Source organism: Lissotriton helveticus, chromosome 7 (assembly GCF_964261635.1).
Source record: "Lissotriton helveticus chromosome 7, aLisHel1.1, whole genome shotgun sequence".
Taxonomy (NCBI): Eukaryota; Metazoa; Chordata; class Amphibia; order Caudata; family Salamandridae; genus Lissotriton; species Lissotriton helveticus.
In genome coordinates this window covers 215,399,706-215,420,579 of record NC_136068.1, presented here as the reverse complement: position 1 = coordinate 215,420,579, position 20,874 = coordinate 215,399,706, and the positions used below count along the sequence as shown (strand labels likewise).

Below are 20,874 nucleotides of genomic sequence, written 5' to 3'. Positions count from 1 at the left end.
GACTGATGACTCTGTGCTTGCCTGGGACTTCCCTGGCCCGCCTCCTGCCGGGCAGCTGATGGCCCTGCCCCTGCCAGTAACAATGCTGGCTCCGCTCCTGCTGAGCGGCTGAGGACTCTGCCCTGCCCAGTGAATAGGCCAGGTGCTCTGGCCTGGCAACACCCACAACAAACCCAGGATGGGGGGAAATTCCCCTGCATGGACAAAGGGATCAAAGCTAAAAAGGGGTATAAGAGAAGGACCCCTGAACCAAGAAATCAGATCACTTCTGACAAGGAAACCTGAACCAAGGACAAGAAGCCTGCTGATCTAAGGACTGCCTACCCCTTCTGCCAGAGTGCTGTTTGTTGGGGGAATCCTGCATTGCTTCTTTATTTTTGCCAAGGAACCAGGAGAGAGGAACTTTTGTGTGTACTCTCACTCTTTGCTGAGAAAATCTCCAAGGGCTGGAAGAGTGCCAGTCTCCTGTTGAAGTCACAGGGCTAAAGGACTTCATCTGCTTAAAGTGCTATTTGCTGGAATTTGTGAATCCAGCACCTCTGAAAGAATCCAGCAATCTCGACGCCGACGGACGCCGCCGAATCCAGCTCGACATCGTGAGTAACGGCTCCAGTGTCCCGCTTCCTCGACGCCGGCCGCAGGGTCCGATCGACGCCAGCAGCAACGCCAGTGAGTAGTGAGTTCGGCTCCAGCTCCAAGTGACCCCGTGTCTGCACCGCTGCTGATCGCATCGACTTCGAGCCCTCTCGACGCCGTGAGCGCTGCTCACTCTTGCAACATCGACATCGACGACGTCGTATCCTGCTTCATTCCGTGAGCGCTGCTCCCGCCTGACTTCGGTCGACGCCGCTGCAGATCGCCCCGACTCCGAGGCCCGATCGACGCCGAAGACGCGACGCCGGACATCTCGACGCCGCTGATCATCGAGTGCTTCACTTTTCCAAGGTACTGTGTTGTTGGGGTCTGTGCGACTCCGGGCTCGACGTAGCGCTCCTCGCGGTCGACGCCGAACCTTTGGATTAACTTTGCCTCGACGTCGTGTGACTCCCGTGTGGGTTACCTTGTTGCCAAGAACTGTGTTTTAGAGAAGAAGAGTTGCTTTTGATACTAAAGACTTTGTGCTAAGAAGAAACCGTGCTTGAACTATTATTTTTCCTTCCAAGAGTATTTATTGAGACTGTGGTATATTTTTGTCGTTATTTGGTCTTGTGCTAAACCTTATATAAAAATCCATATTTTTATAATACTACTGTGTCGTGTCCATTTGTAGTGTATTCACTTTATTACTGTATGTGGTCATAAATGCTTAACGCACTGCCTCTGAGATAAGCCTGTCTGCTTTGCCAAGCTACCAAGGGGGTGAGCAGGGGTTATCTAAGTGTGTGATCTCCTTGCCCTGACTAGAAAAGGTGTGTCCCTATTTGTCAGAAGTGTATACCTCTGCCAACTAGAGACAGCCGCTTCTAACATGCACCATATTCACAAGGACACGGTGCAGCCTTGCTTTCCCCCCTGCGATGGCGCTAAGTTTCACAACTTAGCGCCAACGCAGTCACCCTTGCACCAGTGTAAGGGTGTCTGCAAGCAGGGAGGTTTTGTTTATGTACAGGAAGGTGTCCCTTCCTGCACATAGACAAACCTAAAATGCCAGTTTGTAACTTACATGTCTGCAGCTTCATACAGCACACATGTAATTTACAAAACGGCAAGGGACACCTTCCTGTACATAAACAAACCATGGCATTTTGCATTTTCCATGTGTGCTGCACAAGACAGCACACATGGAAAATGCAAAACCAAGGAGAAATAGAGCATGTATCCTTGTATCGCCAACTTAAGACCAGGGTTTTCCTGGTCTTAAGTTAGGCATTAGCTCCTGTTTACGCTGCCCTTGTGAATAGGGGGCAGCGTAAATATCAATGGGTGTTGCAGAGGAACGCCCACCACAACACCCACTGCACGCCCCTTTCATGCTAAACACAGCGTGAAAGGGGGCCTATTCACAAAACAGCGTTAAGCCACGTTAAGTGGGTTATCGCTGCCTTGTGAATAAGGCGAGGCCCCTATCTCCACCACAACGTCACTGAAAGTGCCGTTGTGTTGGCAAGGGGGGCTTGTGAATATGCCCCTACGTCTTTGCTTAGATGGAGCTCTTTGATACTGGTACACAGTTCAGTGTGCTACATTAGCACAAAATTATCTCTGTGGCCAAACCAGAAACTCACTGAGCTATTTACGTAAAATACAAATCTGGGATCTGCATGTTACAAGTTGTGCTTTTCAGCAGGCACATTAACCCTCTGTGTTTCATAACTGTGAATGTGTTTCTAAGGAAATTAGTTCTCATTCAGGGCCACAGGGAAAACGGGGCTATGCATCCGCTATGTTTTTATATGGAAATATGAATTTGCTGCACTCACCATACAATCCACCATTTGCTGCATAATTTGCATATTTGATCAAGAAATATATTTGTTCTCTAATAAAGGAGCAAAAATTAGCACAAATGGGCATTGTTTTCAATGCTGTGCCAGAGACTTAACAAGCGTAAGTCATTACGTTCAAGAGTTGATTGTTGTAATTAGCCATATAAATAGATGACAGTGGTACCGAGAGGCTGTAAGTATTACTCTTTGGGGGATTTCCGCATAGACACCTCATAATATTTTTATTTAAAAAAACACCCTTTCTTGTTCTCATCAGACACTGTTCTCAAATCTGCGGTTATTTCCACAGGGCACTCAGAGTTGACCGAATCAAAATATGTTGCTGTCTTTTTAAGGTCCGGTGTCTTAAATCCTCTTAGTGACATGCATTTACCGTTCTTCGGAGATCTTTTTTAATGAGAAGAGGCTGGCATAATTGCCACATAATTTGTGGCTTCTCGCTGCATAATTTAGTCAGCCTTAGTGCATAATCTGGTCAGGCACTGCCTCATAATTCCAGCAGTCCTGGGTCTACGCTGCCCACATTGAGGGCCTGATCTACAAAGGTAAAGCTAGACTAAAAGTACTTTTCGGTATTCACAAAGTTAAGTTACTACTAGTAAAATTACTAGTATTTGGGATACCAAATCTCTCTCATATGTTCTGGAACCTCGCTGGAGAAAAATTCCGCCACACAGCAATTGGCAGAATTTTGCCCGAACTTCGCATTAAAGAGTAACACAGAGTGACCAGAATTCCACCAATTCCGCGGGCAGAACCAACCGCTCCACCCACCCCTAATAAATTTACTTTTTTAGCAATTGTTTCAGCATCACATTAACATTTTCAGAGAAAGACTACAAAGAAATAGTACATCATCATACCTTCATCGAGTCTCAATCTCGAGGTCAGCCGGGACAGATGGTCGTCGATACCATCACCAAGTATCACTTGGGTATCATTGGCAATCACAGTATTCTTGACAGCAGAGTCTCTTATGGTGATGTTCTGGGCAGATTTCTGATCCCTTGTTATTGTGTAAGTTATATCGCCATTTTCTGACGAGGATCCAGTGTCGTCTGAAAGTGAATCCGCATCAAAACCTACATAAAACATATTGAATTAGCTATAGTTTGGTGACGAGGCTGCACTTATGAGTCAATCATGGATATTAGCAATCAAGGGCAGATAATCTCTGCAAAATGGCTGACCACCCTAAGTAGATGATAAGTCTCACTCTGGTTAAAGAAGTGTTCTGATTACAAACAGTTGAGACATGAAATATGTTCATAAGAGTAGCGCCAGGCAAGGAAGGGAGCGATCTTAAAACGGTACATGCGTTCAGCAGTAGTAGGCAGACCAGGCTGCCAACAGAATTTTGCCAATCATGTATTTGACGGAATGTTAAATTGAATAACTAAACATAATTGCAATGTTAGACTTGTCAAATACGTTCAGAGCTGACAATTTTATAGAATGAATATGGCTGTCACTGTAGGAGGCTCCGATGTAATTATTTTTTTTATGGCATTAAGTGTGTGAAGACTATTGCCCTAAAGGAAGCACATCTGTTGTTTTACTTTCAGTGTTAGAAGTTGCGTTTGGAGTTTATTAAATAGTCTGAAAAGTTGCATCTCCATTATGACAAATTTGTATGTATTTATTTTATTTTTTTAAGAGTTTTATATAATGTGCTTGCATCACAGTGGGTCTAGAGTGCTTTATATGACCTTGGTTAGATAACACATTAAACACAGAAGAACGGTTAGACTATAGGAGGAGAGGACAGTGAGAAACTTGCTGTTAGTTCCAGTAGAAGTGTTTCCTAAAAGAGACCAGGTGAAGTTGAGTTCTGCAGACCACAGGCAGAGAAGTCCAATCAGTAGTTGCACCAACAGCGAAACAGTGTTGCCAACCATTCTGGTTTTCAATCTTGGGTGTTTCCTACAGGGATATCATGAAATTGGTTCAACGAATTGTTAGAAGTCATCGAAAATCAATGAGGCATTGAGCCATTGAGGCAGTGACAAGAAAGGTTGCATATTTTAATGCAGCCATGATCAGAGAGTGTGAGGAACATCCTACAGAATATCATTCCCAAGACTGGACATAAAGATAGATCTGGGAGTTCCAAGTGAAAACATAAAGTGCAAAACATTAAAAAAAAACTGTTACAAAGGCATAACTCCAAAATATGCACTATGCATAATTATTGCCCTACATGCATTTCGGCATAATTTAATTCCTAAATCCAGCCAAACTCAATTGCCTTATATATGAGGAATGGGTTACTCCAGTAGAAAATTGCAGAACATCTCGTGCTAGCTCGCAGAGCATTTAATGCACTAAATAAGGAAATCATGTGCAGGCAGAAGAATGTGCAGGATCTTTAGCACAGATCTGTGCATAAAAGTAATAAGCATAATGATGACCATAGTACTGACCATACCAGTAGCTGCTACTAAGAAGATGTAGAAGGACGATGGATAATAATAGTAAGAACTACTAGTTCCCATTGATAAGACCCCGGCAGTTACTAAAGAACAAGTTACTTACCTTCGGTAACGATATATCTGTAAGAAACAGTAGTTAGTATTAGATTCCTTACCTTAGAATATCCCCAGGCGTCAGTCTGGATCCGGAAACTTTTGCATAGCAATACCCCTGCGCGTCGGTAGGCGTCGTCTGCAGGCGTCCCCTGCGGCTCCGCGTCGTCGGCGTCGTGCGCCGTGATGACGTCGCTGGAGTATATAGACGCCGCCTCCGCGCGCTGACGTCAGTTCTTTGCACACAGCTTTTCCGCGCCAGAACACGCAGAGCCATGTGAGAACTAACACTGGTGCCATTTGAAACTAGGGCCCTGAAAGGGATGTCCTTAACCCTAGGTATCAGTTCGCAGAACGGGGAGGACGGGTGGGGCGGTAAGGAATCTAATACCAACTACTGTTTCTTACAGATATATCGTTACCGAAGGTAAGTAACTTGTTCATCTGAAAGAAACAGGTTAGTATTAGATTCCTTACCTTAGAATAGATACCCCAGCAATACCAACCCCGGTGGTGGGTCTGCGAACCAATACAATCCTACACCAGAAAATCCTGGAGGACCGAACGGCCAAAGAAGCCGTCCCTCCGGACTTGACTGTCCAGGCAGTAATGCCTCGCAAAGGTGTGCAGCGAGGCCCACGTAGCCGCCTGGCAAATGTCCTGCAAAGGGACTCCCCGGCCCAGGGCAGTAGTAGCCGCCGTGGCCCGAGTGGAATGGGCCCTCAGCCCAACAGGAGGCTCCTTCCGAGCCAAAGAGTAGCATGCTTTGATGCACAGGACGACCCACCGAGAGATGGTTCGTTTCTGTACCGCCCTTCCCTTCTTCTCACCCATGTAGCCAACAAACAGTTGGTCATCCACCCGGAACTGGCGTGTGCGATCCATATAAAATGAAAGCGCACGTTTTGGGTCCAGACGATGGAGCCGCTCCTCATCTTTTGAAGGATGCGGAGGCGGGAAGAAGGAGGGTAAGGTGATGGACTGCCCGATGTGAAAAGCAGAAATTACTTTGGGCAGGAAAGAAGGCCTAGTCCTAAGAACCACCTTGTCAGGATGGACGGACAAGAAAGGAGGTTTAACAGAAAGAGCCTGGAGCTCACTCACTCTCCTGGCAGAGGTGATGGCAACCAGGAAGGCCGTCTTTAAAGTGAGAAGACGGAGAGGACAGGAATGAAGCGGCTCAAAGGGAGCACACATCAAGAATGTCAGAACCAGGTTCAAGTCCCACTGAGGCATCACGAACGGAACAGGTGGATACATGTGCGTGATGCCTTTCAAGAATCTCAGTACAATAGGGGACTTGAATAAAGATGGCTGATCAGGTAGCCTTAAGAAGGCGGAAAGGGCAGAAAGGTAGCCCTTGATAGTGCCCAGAGCAGAGCCCTGCTGGGCAAGAGAAAGAAGGAAGAGGAGAACCTCGGAAAGAGGGGCAGAAAGGGGATCCACAGCCTTTGCTGTGCACCATGCCACAAATCTGTTCCACCGGCAGGCGTATACCGACTTTGTGGAGGGACGCCTGGCTGCCAGAATCACATCACAGACTTCAGGAGGCAAGTCGAATGGCCTCAACTGTCGCCGCTCAATCTCCACGCATGGAGGTGGAGGCTGGACAGGTTCGGGTGGAGGACCGTCCCCTGCTGCTGCGACAGAAGGTCCTCCTGAAGGGGCAGGCGGATCGAGGGACCGACTGACATGCTGAGTAGCTCGGGATACCAGTATCTTCGAGCCCAGTCCGGAGCCACAAGGATAACTTGGGCCCGGTCGCGCCTGATCTTCTTCAGCACTCTGGGCAGAAGTGGTATAGGCGGAAAGGCGTACAACAGACCGCAACTCCACTCGCGCCGAAAGGCGTCGCCGAGCGAGTGCCGTCTTGGAAACTCCAACGCGCAGAACTGATGACATTGCGCGTTCTCTTCTGTGGCGAATAGATCTAACCAAGGCTCTCCCCATTGCTGAAAGAGGCCGTTCGCCACGTCCGAGTTCAGACGCCATTCGTGATCCACCGAGCACCGACGGCTGAGTTCGTCCGCCCTGGCGTTCAGAGAACCTGCCAGGTGTTGAACCGTCAGAGTCACGCCCTGACGTTCCAGCCATTGCCAGAGGCGCAGAGCCTCCTGGCAAAGGGTCCACGACCCCACACCGCCCTGTTTGTTGCAGTACCACATGGCGGTGGTGTTGTCCGTGAACACCTGCACTACACTCCCGTTGACAAAGGGGAGGAATGCCTTCAGTGCTAGGCGAATCGCCCGCAGCTCCAACATGTTGATATGGAGCCGGGACTCCGCCGGAGACCAGATGCCTCTGATCTCCGCCTCTCCCAAGTGGCCTCCCCAGCCCTGGAGGGACGCGTCCGTCACAACTACGTGCTCCGGTTGGGGAAGGGAGAGGGATCTGCCCCTGACCCAATCGCGGTCCGTAAGCCACCACTGCAACTGTCTTGCAGTGCCCTCCGAGATCAGGACATGGTCGGACAGGTTGCCCTGATGCTGGGCCCACTGAAACTTCAGGTCCCACTGCAGAGCCCGCATCCGCCATCTGGCGTGATGCACCAGAAGGATGCAGGAGGCCATCAGCCCCAGAAGCTGCAGCGTCAACCAGACCGAAACCCGGGACAACGGCTGAAAGATGGGAATCAGAGCCTGAATATCCCGGACCCGCCGTTCCGGAGGATAAACCCGAAACTGCGCCGAGTCGAGAACCGCTCCGATGAAAAGGAGCTTTTGAGAGGGACACAGGTGTGATTTCGGCACATTGATGGAAAACCCCAGCTCGTGCAGGAGGTCTGCCGTCATCTGAAGGTGGTGGACAACTGTCTGGGGCGAGCCCGCCTTCAACAACCAGTCGTCGAGGTAGGGGAAGACTGAAACCCCTAACCGGCGCAGATGAGCTGCGACCACCGCCATCACTTTCGTGAACACCCGTGGGGCGCTGGTAAGGCCGAATGGGAGCACGATAAACTGAAAATGCTCGTGGCCTACCGTGAAGTGCAGGTAACGCCGGTGGGCCGGCAGGACGGGGATGTGAAAATACGCATCCTGCAAGTCCAACGCTACCATCCAGTCTTGTGGGTCTAGAGCCGCCAAGACCTGAGCCAAAGTCAACATCTTGAACTTCTCCTTCCGGAGGAAGCCGTTGACGTTCCGTAGGTCCAAGATAGGACGTAAGCCCCCTTTGTCCTTCTTGGGTACCAGAAAGTAGTGGGAGTAGCAACCACACCCTACTTCTGGCCCAGGAACGCGCTCGATGGCCCCCTTGGCCAAGAGGGCCGTAACTTCCTCCTGCAGAAGTGTCAAGTGGTCCCCCGACACACGGTGGTTCTGCGGTGGCGTGGCTGGAGGAGTGGACTCGAAGGGGAGGGAGTAGCCCCTTCGGACGAGCTGCAGCACCCACCTGTCCGACGTAATCGTGCGCCAGCGGGAGTGGTGAAGGCGAACCCTGCCACCCACTGGCGTCACATGGGCCCGAAAGCTCGGACTAGGAAGATTTGGAGGCTGCTGCGGGGGGAGGTGTGGACTGACCTCGCCGCTGTCCCCTACCGCCACCCCGGCGGAATCCACGGCCGCCACCGCGCTGAGGAGCGTTCTGCGGTGCGTGGCTGGCAGCACGTGTGGGACCGCCCCTTCCGTGGCCACGAAAGGAGCGAAACGAACCCGTCTGCTGGCGCTGGGTCGAAAGATCCAAGGACTTGGCCGTGACCCTGGAGTCCTTGAAGCGCTCAAGCGCGTTGTCCGCTTTGTCACCGAACAGGCGACTGCCATCGAAAGGCATGTCCATGAGGGCATTCTGGACATCCGGCGAGAAGTTGGCGGATCTCAGCCAAGCATGGCGACGAATCGCCACCGTCGTGGACATAGCCCGTCCCAGCGAGTCGGTCGTGTCAAGACCACACCGTATGGAATACCTCGCCGCGTCCCGGCCTTCAATCAAGGCCTGGTTGAGCTTGTCCCGCACCTCCTGCGGGCATTGCGGCAGACACTCCGCGACCGTATCCCACAGAGAGTGGGTGTAGCGGCCTAAGTGGCATGCGGTATTGCAAGACCGCAGTCCTGCACTCAAAGACGAAAAGACCTTCTTGCCAAATTGGTCATATCGCTTGGATTCCCGATCGGGCGGGGCCGACGGGAATGCGGACTGGGAAGTGGAGGCTTGGATCACCAGACTCTCCGGGGAGGGATGGGTGGAGAGGAAGGCAGGGTCGTCCGAACACGGACGGTGACGCCTGGCAACGTTACGGTCAACAGGTGAACCGGAAGCGGGCCTGGACCAGGTGCCCAAAAGGACATCCGTCAGGGCGTCATTAAACGGCAGCAGAGGCTCCTGTGGGCATGACTGCGGTTTAAATACCTCGGTGAGGATGTTAGGCTTCACCTTAGCGACGGGGAGCTCAAGGCTCAAGGCCTTGGCAGCCCTCATCAGTACCACCGAATAGGCAGCCCCAGCCTCCGACGCCACAGTGGGAGGCGAGACAAACCCAGGGTTAGGCGACTCGTCCAGACCACTGGCATCACCCAAGTCACCTACCCAGTCCACGTCGTACTGGCATGCTCGTGACAAAGGGTCCTCAGACCCCTCCCAACCCTCTCCATAATCGTCCTCATCGCCATAGTTCGAGTCAACGATATAGACCGGCTCCTCGGAGCCAAGGGGCCCCAACGGCGCCGGACTCGGCGTCGGACGATGCCGGTCCGACTCCGCGTCAGGAGTCAGAGAGGGAATGGGGGTGGCGCCGCGCGGCGCCGGAGCCCCGACGCCGGCCGGAACCGACGGCGGAGTCACGGCGCCGCGCGGACGCGGCACCACGGGTTGCCCCGATGGAATCGGCGCCGGAGAGGCCGGATGACCAGCCGGCGACGACCCTGAAGGGCCCAGCGGCGCCGGGGCCGGAGCCGCCGGCGGCGTCGGGGCCGGAGCACCTGGCGGCGTCGGGGCAGGTGCACCCAAACCGCTCGGGCCCCCAGACGGGACCGACGGGCCCGCAGGCGCCGTAGGCCCCGCCGGAGGAGACATCGCCCTCATAGCCATGAGCAACTCCTCAATCTCCTCGCGCGACGCGCCTTCCCCAGGGACCGACGGGTATGGGGCAGACGGCGTCGGCGACCCACGCGGGGCCGCGGGGGTGGGGCCACCCGAACCCCCGGCCGCATCACGCGGGCGTCGAGGGGAGTCGGGGGTACGATGACGACGCCCCGACTTCTTGTGTCGCTTACCTGAGGAACCGGAGGAATGGTGGCGACTCCCGAAGCGCTCATGGCGGCTCCGCGATCGTTCTCTCGACCGCTCCCTCGACCTTCGACCGGACCGGGACCGCTCTCGACGCGGGGCCGACACCCGGAGCTCGAGCAGCTTGCGGGACCGCTCCCGCCTAGCTTTACTTGTCAAGGCCCGGCAGTCGACGCAGGACTCCACGTCGTGGTCCGCGCCCAGACACCGGAGGCAGAGTTGATGGTGGTCGGTGACCGACATCAGGCGGTCGCACCCGTCGCAACTTTTAAAACCGGGCATCCTACCGGCACCTGAAGATAGAGTTAGATGTAACAAAAAACTTGGTCAAAAGACCGGAGTACTGCTCTTCGGATCTGCGCTAACTGGTGCGGAAAAAAGAAGAACTGACGTCAGCGCGCGGAGGCGGCGTCTATATACTCCAGCGACGTCATCACGGCGCACGACGCCGACGACGCGGAGCCGCAGGGGACGCCTGCAGACGACGCCTACCGACGCGCAGGGGTACTGCTACGCAAAAGTTTCCGGATCCAGACTGACGCCTGGGGATATTCTAAGGTAAGGACTACTATAGCGAGCTGATGAAGAAGAACTTTCTCCAGCTCAACTCTTTTAATACGGAGATAGTGCTATTCGGTAAAGCGGAGGGGTTGTGGTCTTCAGATTGGTGGCTGCCTGAACTAGGAGATGCACCCGCCCCTAGAGGATGGGCCAAGAACTTGGGCATAAAAATTGACAATATTTTATCAATGGAAGTGCAGGTAAAAGCAGTGACAGGTACCTGTTTTGGAACCATGCGAATGCTTAGAAGGATCTTTCCGTGGATTCCGTTTTCGGCCAGACAGACTCTGATCCAGTTGCTCTTGGTTAGTCGACTGGATTATGGAAACTCACTGCTGGTGGGGATGAGGGAGGATCTGGCTTCTAGATTACAAGTTGTTCAAAACACGGCTGCCCGCCTTGCCCTCAACAAGCCGCCCCGGACCCCCTCCCGACCCCTCCTGCACCTTTTGCATTGGCTTCCTATCAGAAAGAGGTCCATTTTCAAATTGTTTGTCTGGTTTTCAAATCCCTTCATGGTATGGGACCAGCCTACCTGACGAAGAAGATTGAACGGTACCAGCCCACACGGCTCCTGAGATCCAGCAGTCGCAACTTGCTCTGTGTACGGAGAATCAGGAAGGAGAGGATGGGTGGTCGGGCTTTTTCGCACTTAGCCCCCACCCATTGGAACATCTTGCCAGACGAGATCCATGCTTGCACCAATTTCTGCCATTTTAAAAAGCTTCTCAAGACCTGGCTATTCAAATGATTTCTCAGCAACAGTGTATGACTCTTCCAGGTGCCGAGAGATCCCCCTGGGGATGATTCGCCGCGCCATACAAATGAGTAAAATAAATAAATAAATAAAATACTACTACTCTCTAGAGAATATACACCAATCAAATCTTCCCGTTTGCTTGTCATAGACTGCGTTTAGTGGACTGGCAGTGTTCCCATCCGCCCCCTGCTTGGTGTTCTAGTTTCTCTCAAATATGCCTCTGCGATTGTCATGAACATCCTCAAGTAAGTGTCTCCTTGTCTCCATGAGTCATGTTCAATACGCTCTGCCAAGCAGCAGCATCTCAGCACCGTGTCTCGTGGACACCAAGAGAACAGATGGCGATGAATTATCCATTAAGGCAACAGAAGTGAGCAGTCGACAACCTGTGTAGGCCCTATCTTAGGAAAAAATAGTAACTCACTTTGGCAGAAACAGGCAGGATTGTAACCCGAATTACGCACCCAGGAGAAGCCTAGCATGTCTGTGCCAGAACAGATCATTTTCTGATTCTTTATTATTTTATGCCATGGATGCCTTCAGACCCAGGTGTCCATGATACGCAGCTGGCTGCCATGAAGATCCTGCATTGTAAGACATGGAAGAATGTTTGCAGCTAACCGCGGCCGGGGCGGGAAGAGGTCAGTTTATATCTTCGTGCTGGTTGATGGAAGGATTGGAAATGGTTCACGTGGGGAGACAGGGATTTTACTGCATGGTGCTGTTGGTTCAGAATGTTTTAGACTCTAAAATGGGTGCATAAACAAGCTTGATTGAACGCAAACTCTACCTGCATGGTTCTAACCAAAGCAGTCAAAACAACCTTCCCGTACATTCCCCGATGGTAGCGCATTTAGTTTCACCCATGTGGCTGGGATGAGATTAGGATCAGAAGAGCTGTGCTTGTGCGAGGTGTTTTTTGTTATGGTGGTATTGATGATGGTAGTGGTGGTATTGATATTGGTGTAGGTGGCATTGACAGTATTATTGCTGTTGGTGTGGTGTGGCATGGTGTGGTATTCGTGATTATTGTATTGGGAGTGGTGTGGTATTGGTGACTGTTATTGCTGGAATCAAGTCATGGCAAAAAACATGAAAAAAATATACCTGTTGCAATACAAAAAAAGAGTGTGTTCTGTTTACAATACATCTATGAGATATGCATTTTAATATGACAAAATGTGTCTATCACACATTTTGTCATATTAAAATGCATATCTCATAGATGTATTGTGTGTACGTGTACTTTTTAGATGTAAAATAGTTCCTCATGCATTGCAATGTGTGCACCCCATAGGAGGAAGGATATAGTATGACCGGGGGATAGAATACTCTACTAGGCTGATCTCGAATGCCAAAGGCTGAAAAAGACTGATCCAGAAAAGCCCAGTCCTTGTAGGTTGATTACCCAACTCCTACTCTACGTGCAATGTAAACAGCATGTCTTGAAAACAGATCCAATGTCCATCCAGACACTAAAATTGATGACTTCACAAGTATAATTATGAATCAATGGTTGAAATTCAGCAACGCTGTCCAATACGCATATGCTTAAATCAACTGCCAGAATTCAGTAACTGCATTTCAATTTGGAATAAAACTCTATTTATTCCCCTGTTTCTATCTTCGTCCTCAGGAAAGTATCTTAAGATGTTACAAAGGAGGAAGCTCTGCTTGGCACTTTCTGCCTTCAGATGATACACCTTTTTCTACTGCCTTGCTTGACACAAATGACTCAGCCAGTAGGAAATGGGTGGGGGGTTTTCTACCCTGCTAGTGTGCAGCAATCAAAGCTCTCTCAATTAGGTAACATACAAAGGGGCATATTAGCAAGAACCTTGTTAAAATTATCGCCGTTTTAGCGGCAGGAAACTGCTGCTAAAACGGCGATAATGGGCTTGCTAATATGCATAATAGAATTCCAATAGAAGCCCAGGTTAGATGTGCAGGACATCTAACCTGAGCTTCTATTGGAATTCTATAACGCATATTAGGAAGCCCATTATCGCCGTTTTAGCGGCAGGAAACGGCAATAATTTTAACGAGGTTCTTGCTAATATGCCCCAAAAGTTTGCACATCACTATTCCTTAACTGCTGCCTAAAACAGAGCAGGGCATCCACCAGCAGAAGCAGACTGACCATTCGCTCAAATGCTGAATTGTTTGCCTGCACTAAATGCTTTGGGGTTGGTCCCTGCTTCATTAGGATTGCATCACTGTAGGTGTTCACATCCCTCCTTATTACCTTCTCTTAATGTAAAAACATATTTTAAAAGTTGTGTTGGGAAGCGCGCCTCTGTCCTGTACCGTCTCCTTCTCAGACATGCTGTGAGCAAACACCAACCATTTACAGGCCATTCTTCACAGTGCATCGGTTTGCATAAGGGACATACCGCTGGGCTGCCAGAAGCCTCACACAAGGCCACCAGAGGCTAGCCAGTCGGCCTCTGACTGGCAGCTATGACATCTATCTCTTGGGTGCAAAGAACTGTACATGTAGGAATGTGCAGAATGAAACCACAGTATGTGGCCGAGTATCTCAATACTCATGCACAATGTCATCAATAAAGGCCGGAGAGGTTGATTAAGGTTTATTTACGTAAAACAAAGTTGTACGACCAGATTATAGATTATTTATGTACGTTCTGAAAACAACATTAATTTTACAGTAGTTTCCCCTGTTAGCTTTTTATTTTTAAAGCCTGCCTTATAATGCCATATGTAGAGTTAAGTGGGCAGAATATTCCTTCAAACATGACGGATATCCTGTTTGCCATATTAAAAGTGCCACAGGCTTGCAACTGACATACAGCGGAGGGAAATCTCCACATCTGTGACGGAGTATTCCATCTGGCAAACTATGTAAAACGCCCACATCTTTGTATGTGGAATGTATTCTGATCTATAATTTATTTATCTCACAATCTAATGCTGTCAGAAATGTATAATTCCATGATTTGCTAAAATATGTTTGCGTGTGTTGCACAAGTTGATACATATTATTGATTTTAAGCATGTGTTAAGTCCAAAGTTAACATTAAAGGAGACTTGTATAGATAACATTAAATGAATAAGCATTTAATGTGACACAAAGCAACAGATTTTAACACTTCCATAATTCTCCTTCTATTTTGGATCTTTTACTCTCCTCAAGTTTCCTTTACAAGTTCCTCACCCATTTTTCTCAACTATTTCCATTTTTCTTTCCTGGTTTCAGAGGTCAATTATACGGTTCCCATTAGCTATCTCTACATTATCCTACGTTTCCAATTCTCTAAAGGTACGCTGGCTATGTGTTCTAAATTAATTATTCAAATAAATGTAGCAATTTTCATATGTACACAGGATCAAATATGCACAGCTTAAAAGCAGTCTTTGGTATAGTATCTTTTAAGTGTGTATTGCATTTCAGCCATTTAGCAAGTGTATTGGCTCACTGACAATTTGTGGAGCAGAATATTAATAATGAGCTTCACCCTTAAATGGGAATTGTGCCAAGAAGGAAGTTTAAAGTGAGGGCTTTACTTACAGCCTCTAAATGTGATGTATGGGCTGCGGACAAGGGAAGTTGTCATAAGTGTAACATACAAAGGCATTGATCTTGATCACAATAATGTAGGGAGAAAAACAAGAATCTTACTTGTAAAGCCCTGAAAAATAATCAGAATCCTGACAGTGATGAAGCCCTCCAATGTTCTTGCAATCATTCAAACCTGAGGAAAATATCTGGTACAACCCAAGTTGAAGAAATTGAAAGTTGGGCTTAGAAGGGGTGGAGAAAGTCCAGCTGTATGAAATGAAGTTCTGCTGCTGTAATTTACTACACCTGGCAGATCTATTAGTGCATGATCAAATTAAAAATGTTATTCAAAATATCAGCACAAGTTTTATGACCTAAAGCCTGCACTTTTTCTTTGTTAAATCTAAAGCCTGCAGGCCATATTAACAATGGCCAGTGATAATTATCGCTGGCTGAGCTTAGCGATAATTATATTATCGCAGGCTATCTCTGGTATTTATCACCCTGGTAGCGCGTAATAAAAAATGCGTTACTCCAGGGCGATAAAAATTCCAGAGATAGCGAGGTTATCATACTTTTGCAGGGGACATAGCTGGTTTTCCAGCGATGTTTCCTGCAAAAGGGAATTAACCTTCCTGATACGACCCACAGGGTCGTATCAGCATAATCCACCCCCTATGTTAGGGATGGCTAAATCAGGATTTTAGCAGACGTTAGATTTTGGCAAAAACTGCCATTTTCGCCAAAATCTAATGTGTGCTAAAATCATGTGGGGTGCCCTGTAAATATCGCGATGTAAACATCAGCGATATTTGCAAGGTAGCCCATCTGGGGTACGCCCAGTAACGCCCACTTTGCATCTCATTGGAGATGCAAAGGGAGGCGTTGGGAAAAAGGGTGCTAACATGCGATTATGCATGTTAGCACCCTCCTGTAAATAGGGCGCTGGTTTTATCTCCGCTTTTTTGGCTTTGTAAGTCAAAAAAAGCGCAGATAAAGCCCTTGTAAATATGCCCCTACGTTCGCAGGGGCAGCATCATTGAAAAGCAGCAAGTAATTGAGTTACAGCTGAGGTTGTCCAGTCAGAGCATTTGTAAGTCAAATAAAAGGCATCAGTTGAAATCAAATAGCTGTCTTGATGATGGTGATTGAAGGTGACCTAGAAATATTTAAAACACTAACACAATAGCAGAACCTACCTTACGCCATCCCAAGTGCTGTAACTGAGGGCCATATTATCAAGAAAGGGCGATACATTATCGCTGCTTTTATCGGCAAGAAACTGCCGCTAAAGCGGCGATAATTGGCTTGATAATATGCCCTTGTGAATTCCCATAGAAGCCCAGGTTCTGGTGTTAACCTGGGCTTCTATGGGAATTTACAAGGGCATATTATCAAGCCCATTATCGCCGCTTTAGCGGCAGTTTCCTGCTGATAAAAGCGGCGCTAATGTATCGCCCTTTCTTGATAATATGGCCCTGAATCCTTTGGGGTCCTCACAGAGTAGGTTTGGAAGGTGTGGGCACACCAGGCTCCAGTACTGATTCAAATGTGAACAAAAGACAGACATTCCCATGATGTGTTGCACTGTGGATCATTGATAAATGTAAGACTGAAAGGTATGTCTGATGTAGTGTAAAGTAACGATGAACAAATTGCTGGATCAAGTATCCCCAACAAGCACTAATATTGAATCCTACAAAATACTACAAAGTCGATGGCCGGATCATTTTACATGGTGTTTATGATGGGGGTTCTTAATCTCCAATTACATTAGAGAATGAAATCCTTTCAGTAAGTTTTGTGTTAGATTTTGCAAAGCCAATCAAGGAAATGATACCTAGGAAGGTGTATTGCCCTTATGGTCTACCATTCTTTAGAAAGGCTGACCACGGGTCCTTTAGACTAAACACATAGGGGCATATTATCAAGGACGGGTGTTAAAATTATCGCTGATTTAGCGGCAGAAAACGACCACTAAATCGGCGATAAGCCCATTATCGCCTGTTTAGCGGCAGTTTTCTTGATAATATGCCCATAATGCTATACCCGATCAAACTGTACTGTAGTAAGCAGATAGCAAGGTTGAATAATGGGCAGAAGAAAATTATATTACTGATTTTAACTAGGTTGGATTCTGAAAGGTTCTCTAGCATTGACCTCTGTTTGGCACTGAGGATGCTGATCTAGAACTATGTCAGGTTATGGGACAGCCTTCTGCCATACCTTTCGTCAACCTTGGATAAAGCTTTGATTGATCAAAATAGAGCCTGCTGTGGCAGAATGTGACCAGGTTTGCAATGGGCAAATATATGTTTTAATAGAGGCTTTATATGCAGATACTACTGCGCCACATAGCTATGAGGGGGGAGGGATGCAACTGTCTACTTTAGGGATAACAATGGTGATGTTGGGTTGTTGTTTGGTCCCAAGTACTATATCTTAAATACACTGCTTATCTCCTTGTGGGGACACCAAATGGCAATACGATGCTCCCAAGTTGAACACGCAGGGATTAACTACTTTCCAATACGCTGAAGAAAGAGCATTAGCGTACTTTCTTAGACTTGAATAGTGACTAGTGGGAAATTATAAATGGGTAATTTTATTGAAGGAACCAGGTAGCTCACTAGTGTTTGGATTAGATACAATGGTGGATGCATGGGGCAAGTTAGTTTACTTAATTTTGAAGTCCATAACGTGCATGTAGAATGTCTATGTATTCAAGCGAAAAAGCAAAACAACCCCAGGCAATTTATTGAATGATTAGGAAATAGTGAAGGGTGTCTCACTCTCAACTCGGTCTTGATACTTAGGAATCAACAATCTCTTTAACAGGGACATATATAGAGTTTAAGGCAAAATCTGCCACAGATCGTGGGAGCAAATAGTGACCATGTGCAATTTTCATGCTTGGGAATTGGAAATAACGTGCTACTTACTACTTGTTATCCCCCATTTCTAATTGTAATACTAGAATCAAGTACAAATTGCACACCTGCTGATTAGTGTATTCCATGCTAAAGCAAGATACTGGGGGAACAATTTACACACACATTTGCACTTCTATTGTAAATTGGCCTTTGTATTCCTACTGGAAAATATGCCACAATGTGGCTGGACATGTTTTGCAAACCCACCATAAACACAGAAGCAGATTTTGCTGAAAGAGTCTTTGGAGACAAGGTACTCCGACACACGAATCTGCTGAAGTTTCTCCTCCAAGATTTCCCACTAATGTTCATGATAACATGCAAACGGTTTCTTACCTGAGTTATTCCTTATCAAATTCTCATCACTTTCCATGCTGTGTTCTTTTCTCCTTGGACCATCAATATTATAGTTGACTACCATTATATTGCTATTGCCAATCATGGAATTCTGAAGCTGTGATTGGGTAATATTCACTTCCTGTGATGGAGTGCGGGAGGTTACCTTCTCCGGCGAAGCTTCTTCCGCGTCTACTGATGAAGATTGATACTCAGGGGCATTGTAAGCAGCATCTCCTGATCAATAATGAAAGCAATGTTTATCAGTTCTTGCATTTTGTCACATCAAACTCTTCTAAGCAGAACAGAAAAAAAATATAGAAAAAAGTGAGCATCTACTAACATTAGCCCGACGTTTGGGCTAGTTTCCCTAACATAGGGCTGATATAACAACCTCCTAATAGCAAAACCAATACCAATACAAAACGAGTATGTGTGACAGAAATTTGCATAAATTTAATTTCAATGGAAGTTATTTATATAATTCTTGGTCATTCGGAAAATCGGAATCGTTTTTAGATATTTTATTCCTATTCCACCTTGGATTGCAGATCCCTAGATTAAGGAGGCAGTTACACATTACCAGCAGAAGACTAATTTGCCAGCATAGGGCACCTTTCTATTATCCAAATATGATAGTACTAGGATTTGTTTACATGAATATACCCTTGATCTGTGTCATCCATGGGGGTTTCTTTATAGTTCCTTGACAATTGTGCAAAAACCATTGAATACTACTAAGCAGCCATGGGAGCTTGTTACTTAGTTGCCTGGAACACTGCTCCAGGTATGGTAACCATGCACAAAATGTGAGATGCAGATTTAGCTACAACTGTTTACTGTGTAAGGAGTGCTATGCAGTACTCCCTTGAGCATATCTTGCAAATTATGTGGCATGAACAGTGAGAGAACTCGCTGGCACAGTGAGGCATTATAAATTGGCATTGATTAGCATTTAAGGCCAGGTTAAATGAAGAATTGATGAATAAAGCATGTCATCACCTTTCTCTGATGAAACTGTTTAGTTTTTTTTATAACTACTGTTTTCAATAACCTGAACAAGAACGGGAAACGGCCTTTACAACGAAGCCGTTTCCCCGAAATCTTTAACCACGCATGCAGTACAACGCATGCGTGGTTACCACTAATGCCTTTACCACACATACCTTTACTACGATGTTTGTAGTAAAGGCATATGTGGTAAAGGTAAAAAGAAAAAAAGGGGGGCTTGGGGGGGTCTCCCCCCCAAATAAAACAACTCACCATAAGTCACGTCGGGGTCAGCGTCGTTAAAGAGAAATCGGAAAAAAATGCCGTTTTCTCTTAACGACGTATGACGTCACCACGCAATTATTCGAGGAAAAGTTTATCCGTGGTAAACGAATTCCGTTGTAACGCATGCGTGGTAAAGGCATGCGTTGCAACGGAATTCGTTGTATCATCATATATTCAACAAGAACCATGATGCGCTTTACGTTGAAAACATATTATCTGTAATGCATTTTTGAAAAGTACAATATGGAGTATAACACTGCAAAATGATCCCACTGTTAAAAATACCATATTCTTTTCTAATGCAGTTGTTCATCTTTTTTGTTACCAAGAAGCACCTGTCTTGTTCTGTCATGTCTGTTATGTGAGAGCTCCATCGGTTCTATGACCATATATTGAGGTCCTTAATATTGACCTGAAATAATATTTCCTTCACCACAGCGACCTACTGCTTTATTGGAAGGTCTGTATTTAGTTACTATTCTTAACTCCATACTCAACTACCCTGGGTGGTAAATATAAGTGGAGTTAAGAACAGCATATATATTCTTACCTTACATTGTAATGGTAAACATATCTGGTGGATATGATGGTACTTTCATGTGATATACTGGAAAAAATGGGAAAACAATGTATCCTCACAGGAGCAATACTATTCAGTTCCTCGTCCATCTAGGTCGAATTGTGAGAATGTCATGAATTTTCTTTTATCCCCCTTCAAGATTCTATCCATCTGATACCTACTGATGTGATCTTCTACTGTTATATCCTACACCCAGGTGCTATCTTCATCAGCATTGCCAAGCCCCAACGTCTTTTTTCTGGACTCAGTCCATCAAATACCTTCTAATACTAACGCTACCATTAATCTTTCTACATCCAGCCCCTTCAGGGTCTTTTATTCCAGTATCCCAAAAAGAAAGTTTAGCACTTTTCCTTGTCTCTCCGGGACATCTCAGTGGAGCCCACCTCCAGATCAAGTTACTATTAAAGACAGAGCTACACTTCTGGATTAACTCAGGAAGAACCACAAGTCTCACTTGTTCAAATGATCTGAATAAACATCCAAGGATAGGAAGAATTTCAATACAGTTCCTGGCACCTACTACTAAATGCCTTAATGTCTAAGCCCACTCCTGGATTACCATGCTTATTGAATTTAGAGCAATCTTCTTCTCGAAATTGTTCACATTGCGATACTGAAACACTCGAGCAACCAGTCCTTTCCAAATAGGCAGAGAAGAAGAGACGGCTTGAAAAGCTTCTATTGAGGCTTTGAAATACAGACCTGACAATAGAA

General features: G+C 47.1%; 1 protein-coding gene across 1 annotated transcript in view; it reads right to left on the bottom strand.

The window, feature by feature from the left end:
• Window positions 1–20,874, bottom strand: part of ZBP1 (Z-DNA binding protein 1) — a 222,354-nt gene that overhangs the window by 9,972 nt on the left and 191,508 nt on the right. Inside the window, exons 6-7 of the mRNA XM_078651963.1 lie at window positions 18,303–18,539; window positions 3,311–3,529 (exon numbers count right to left, since the gene is read on the bottom strand). Coding sequence (XP_078508089.1) covers window positions 3,311–3,529; window positions 18,303–18,539 — 456 coding nt within the window. The remainder of the gene's footprint in view (window positions 1–3,310; window positions 3,530–18,302; window positions 18,540–20,874) is intronic.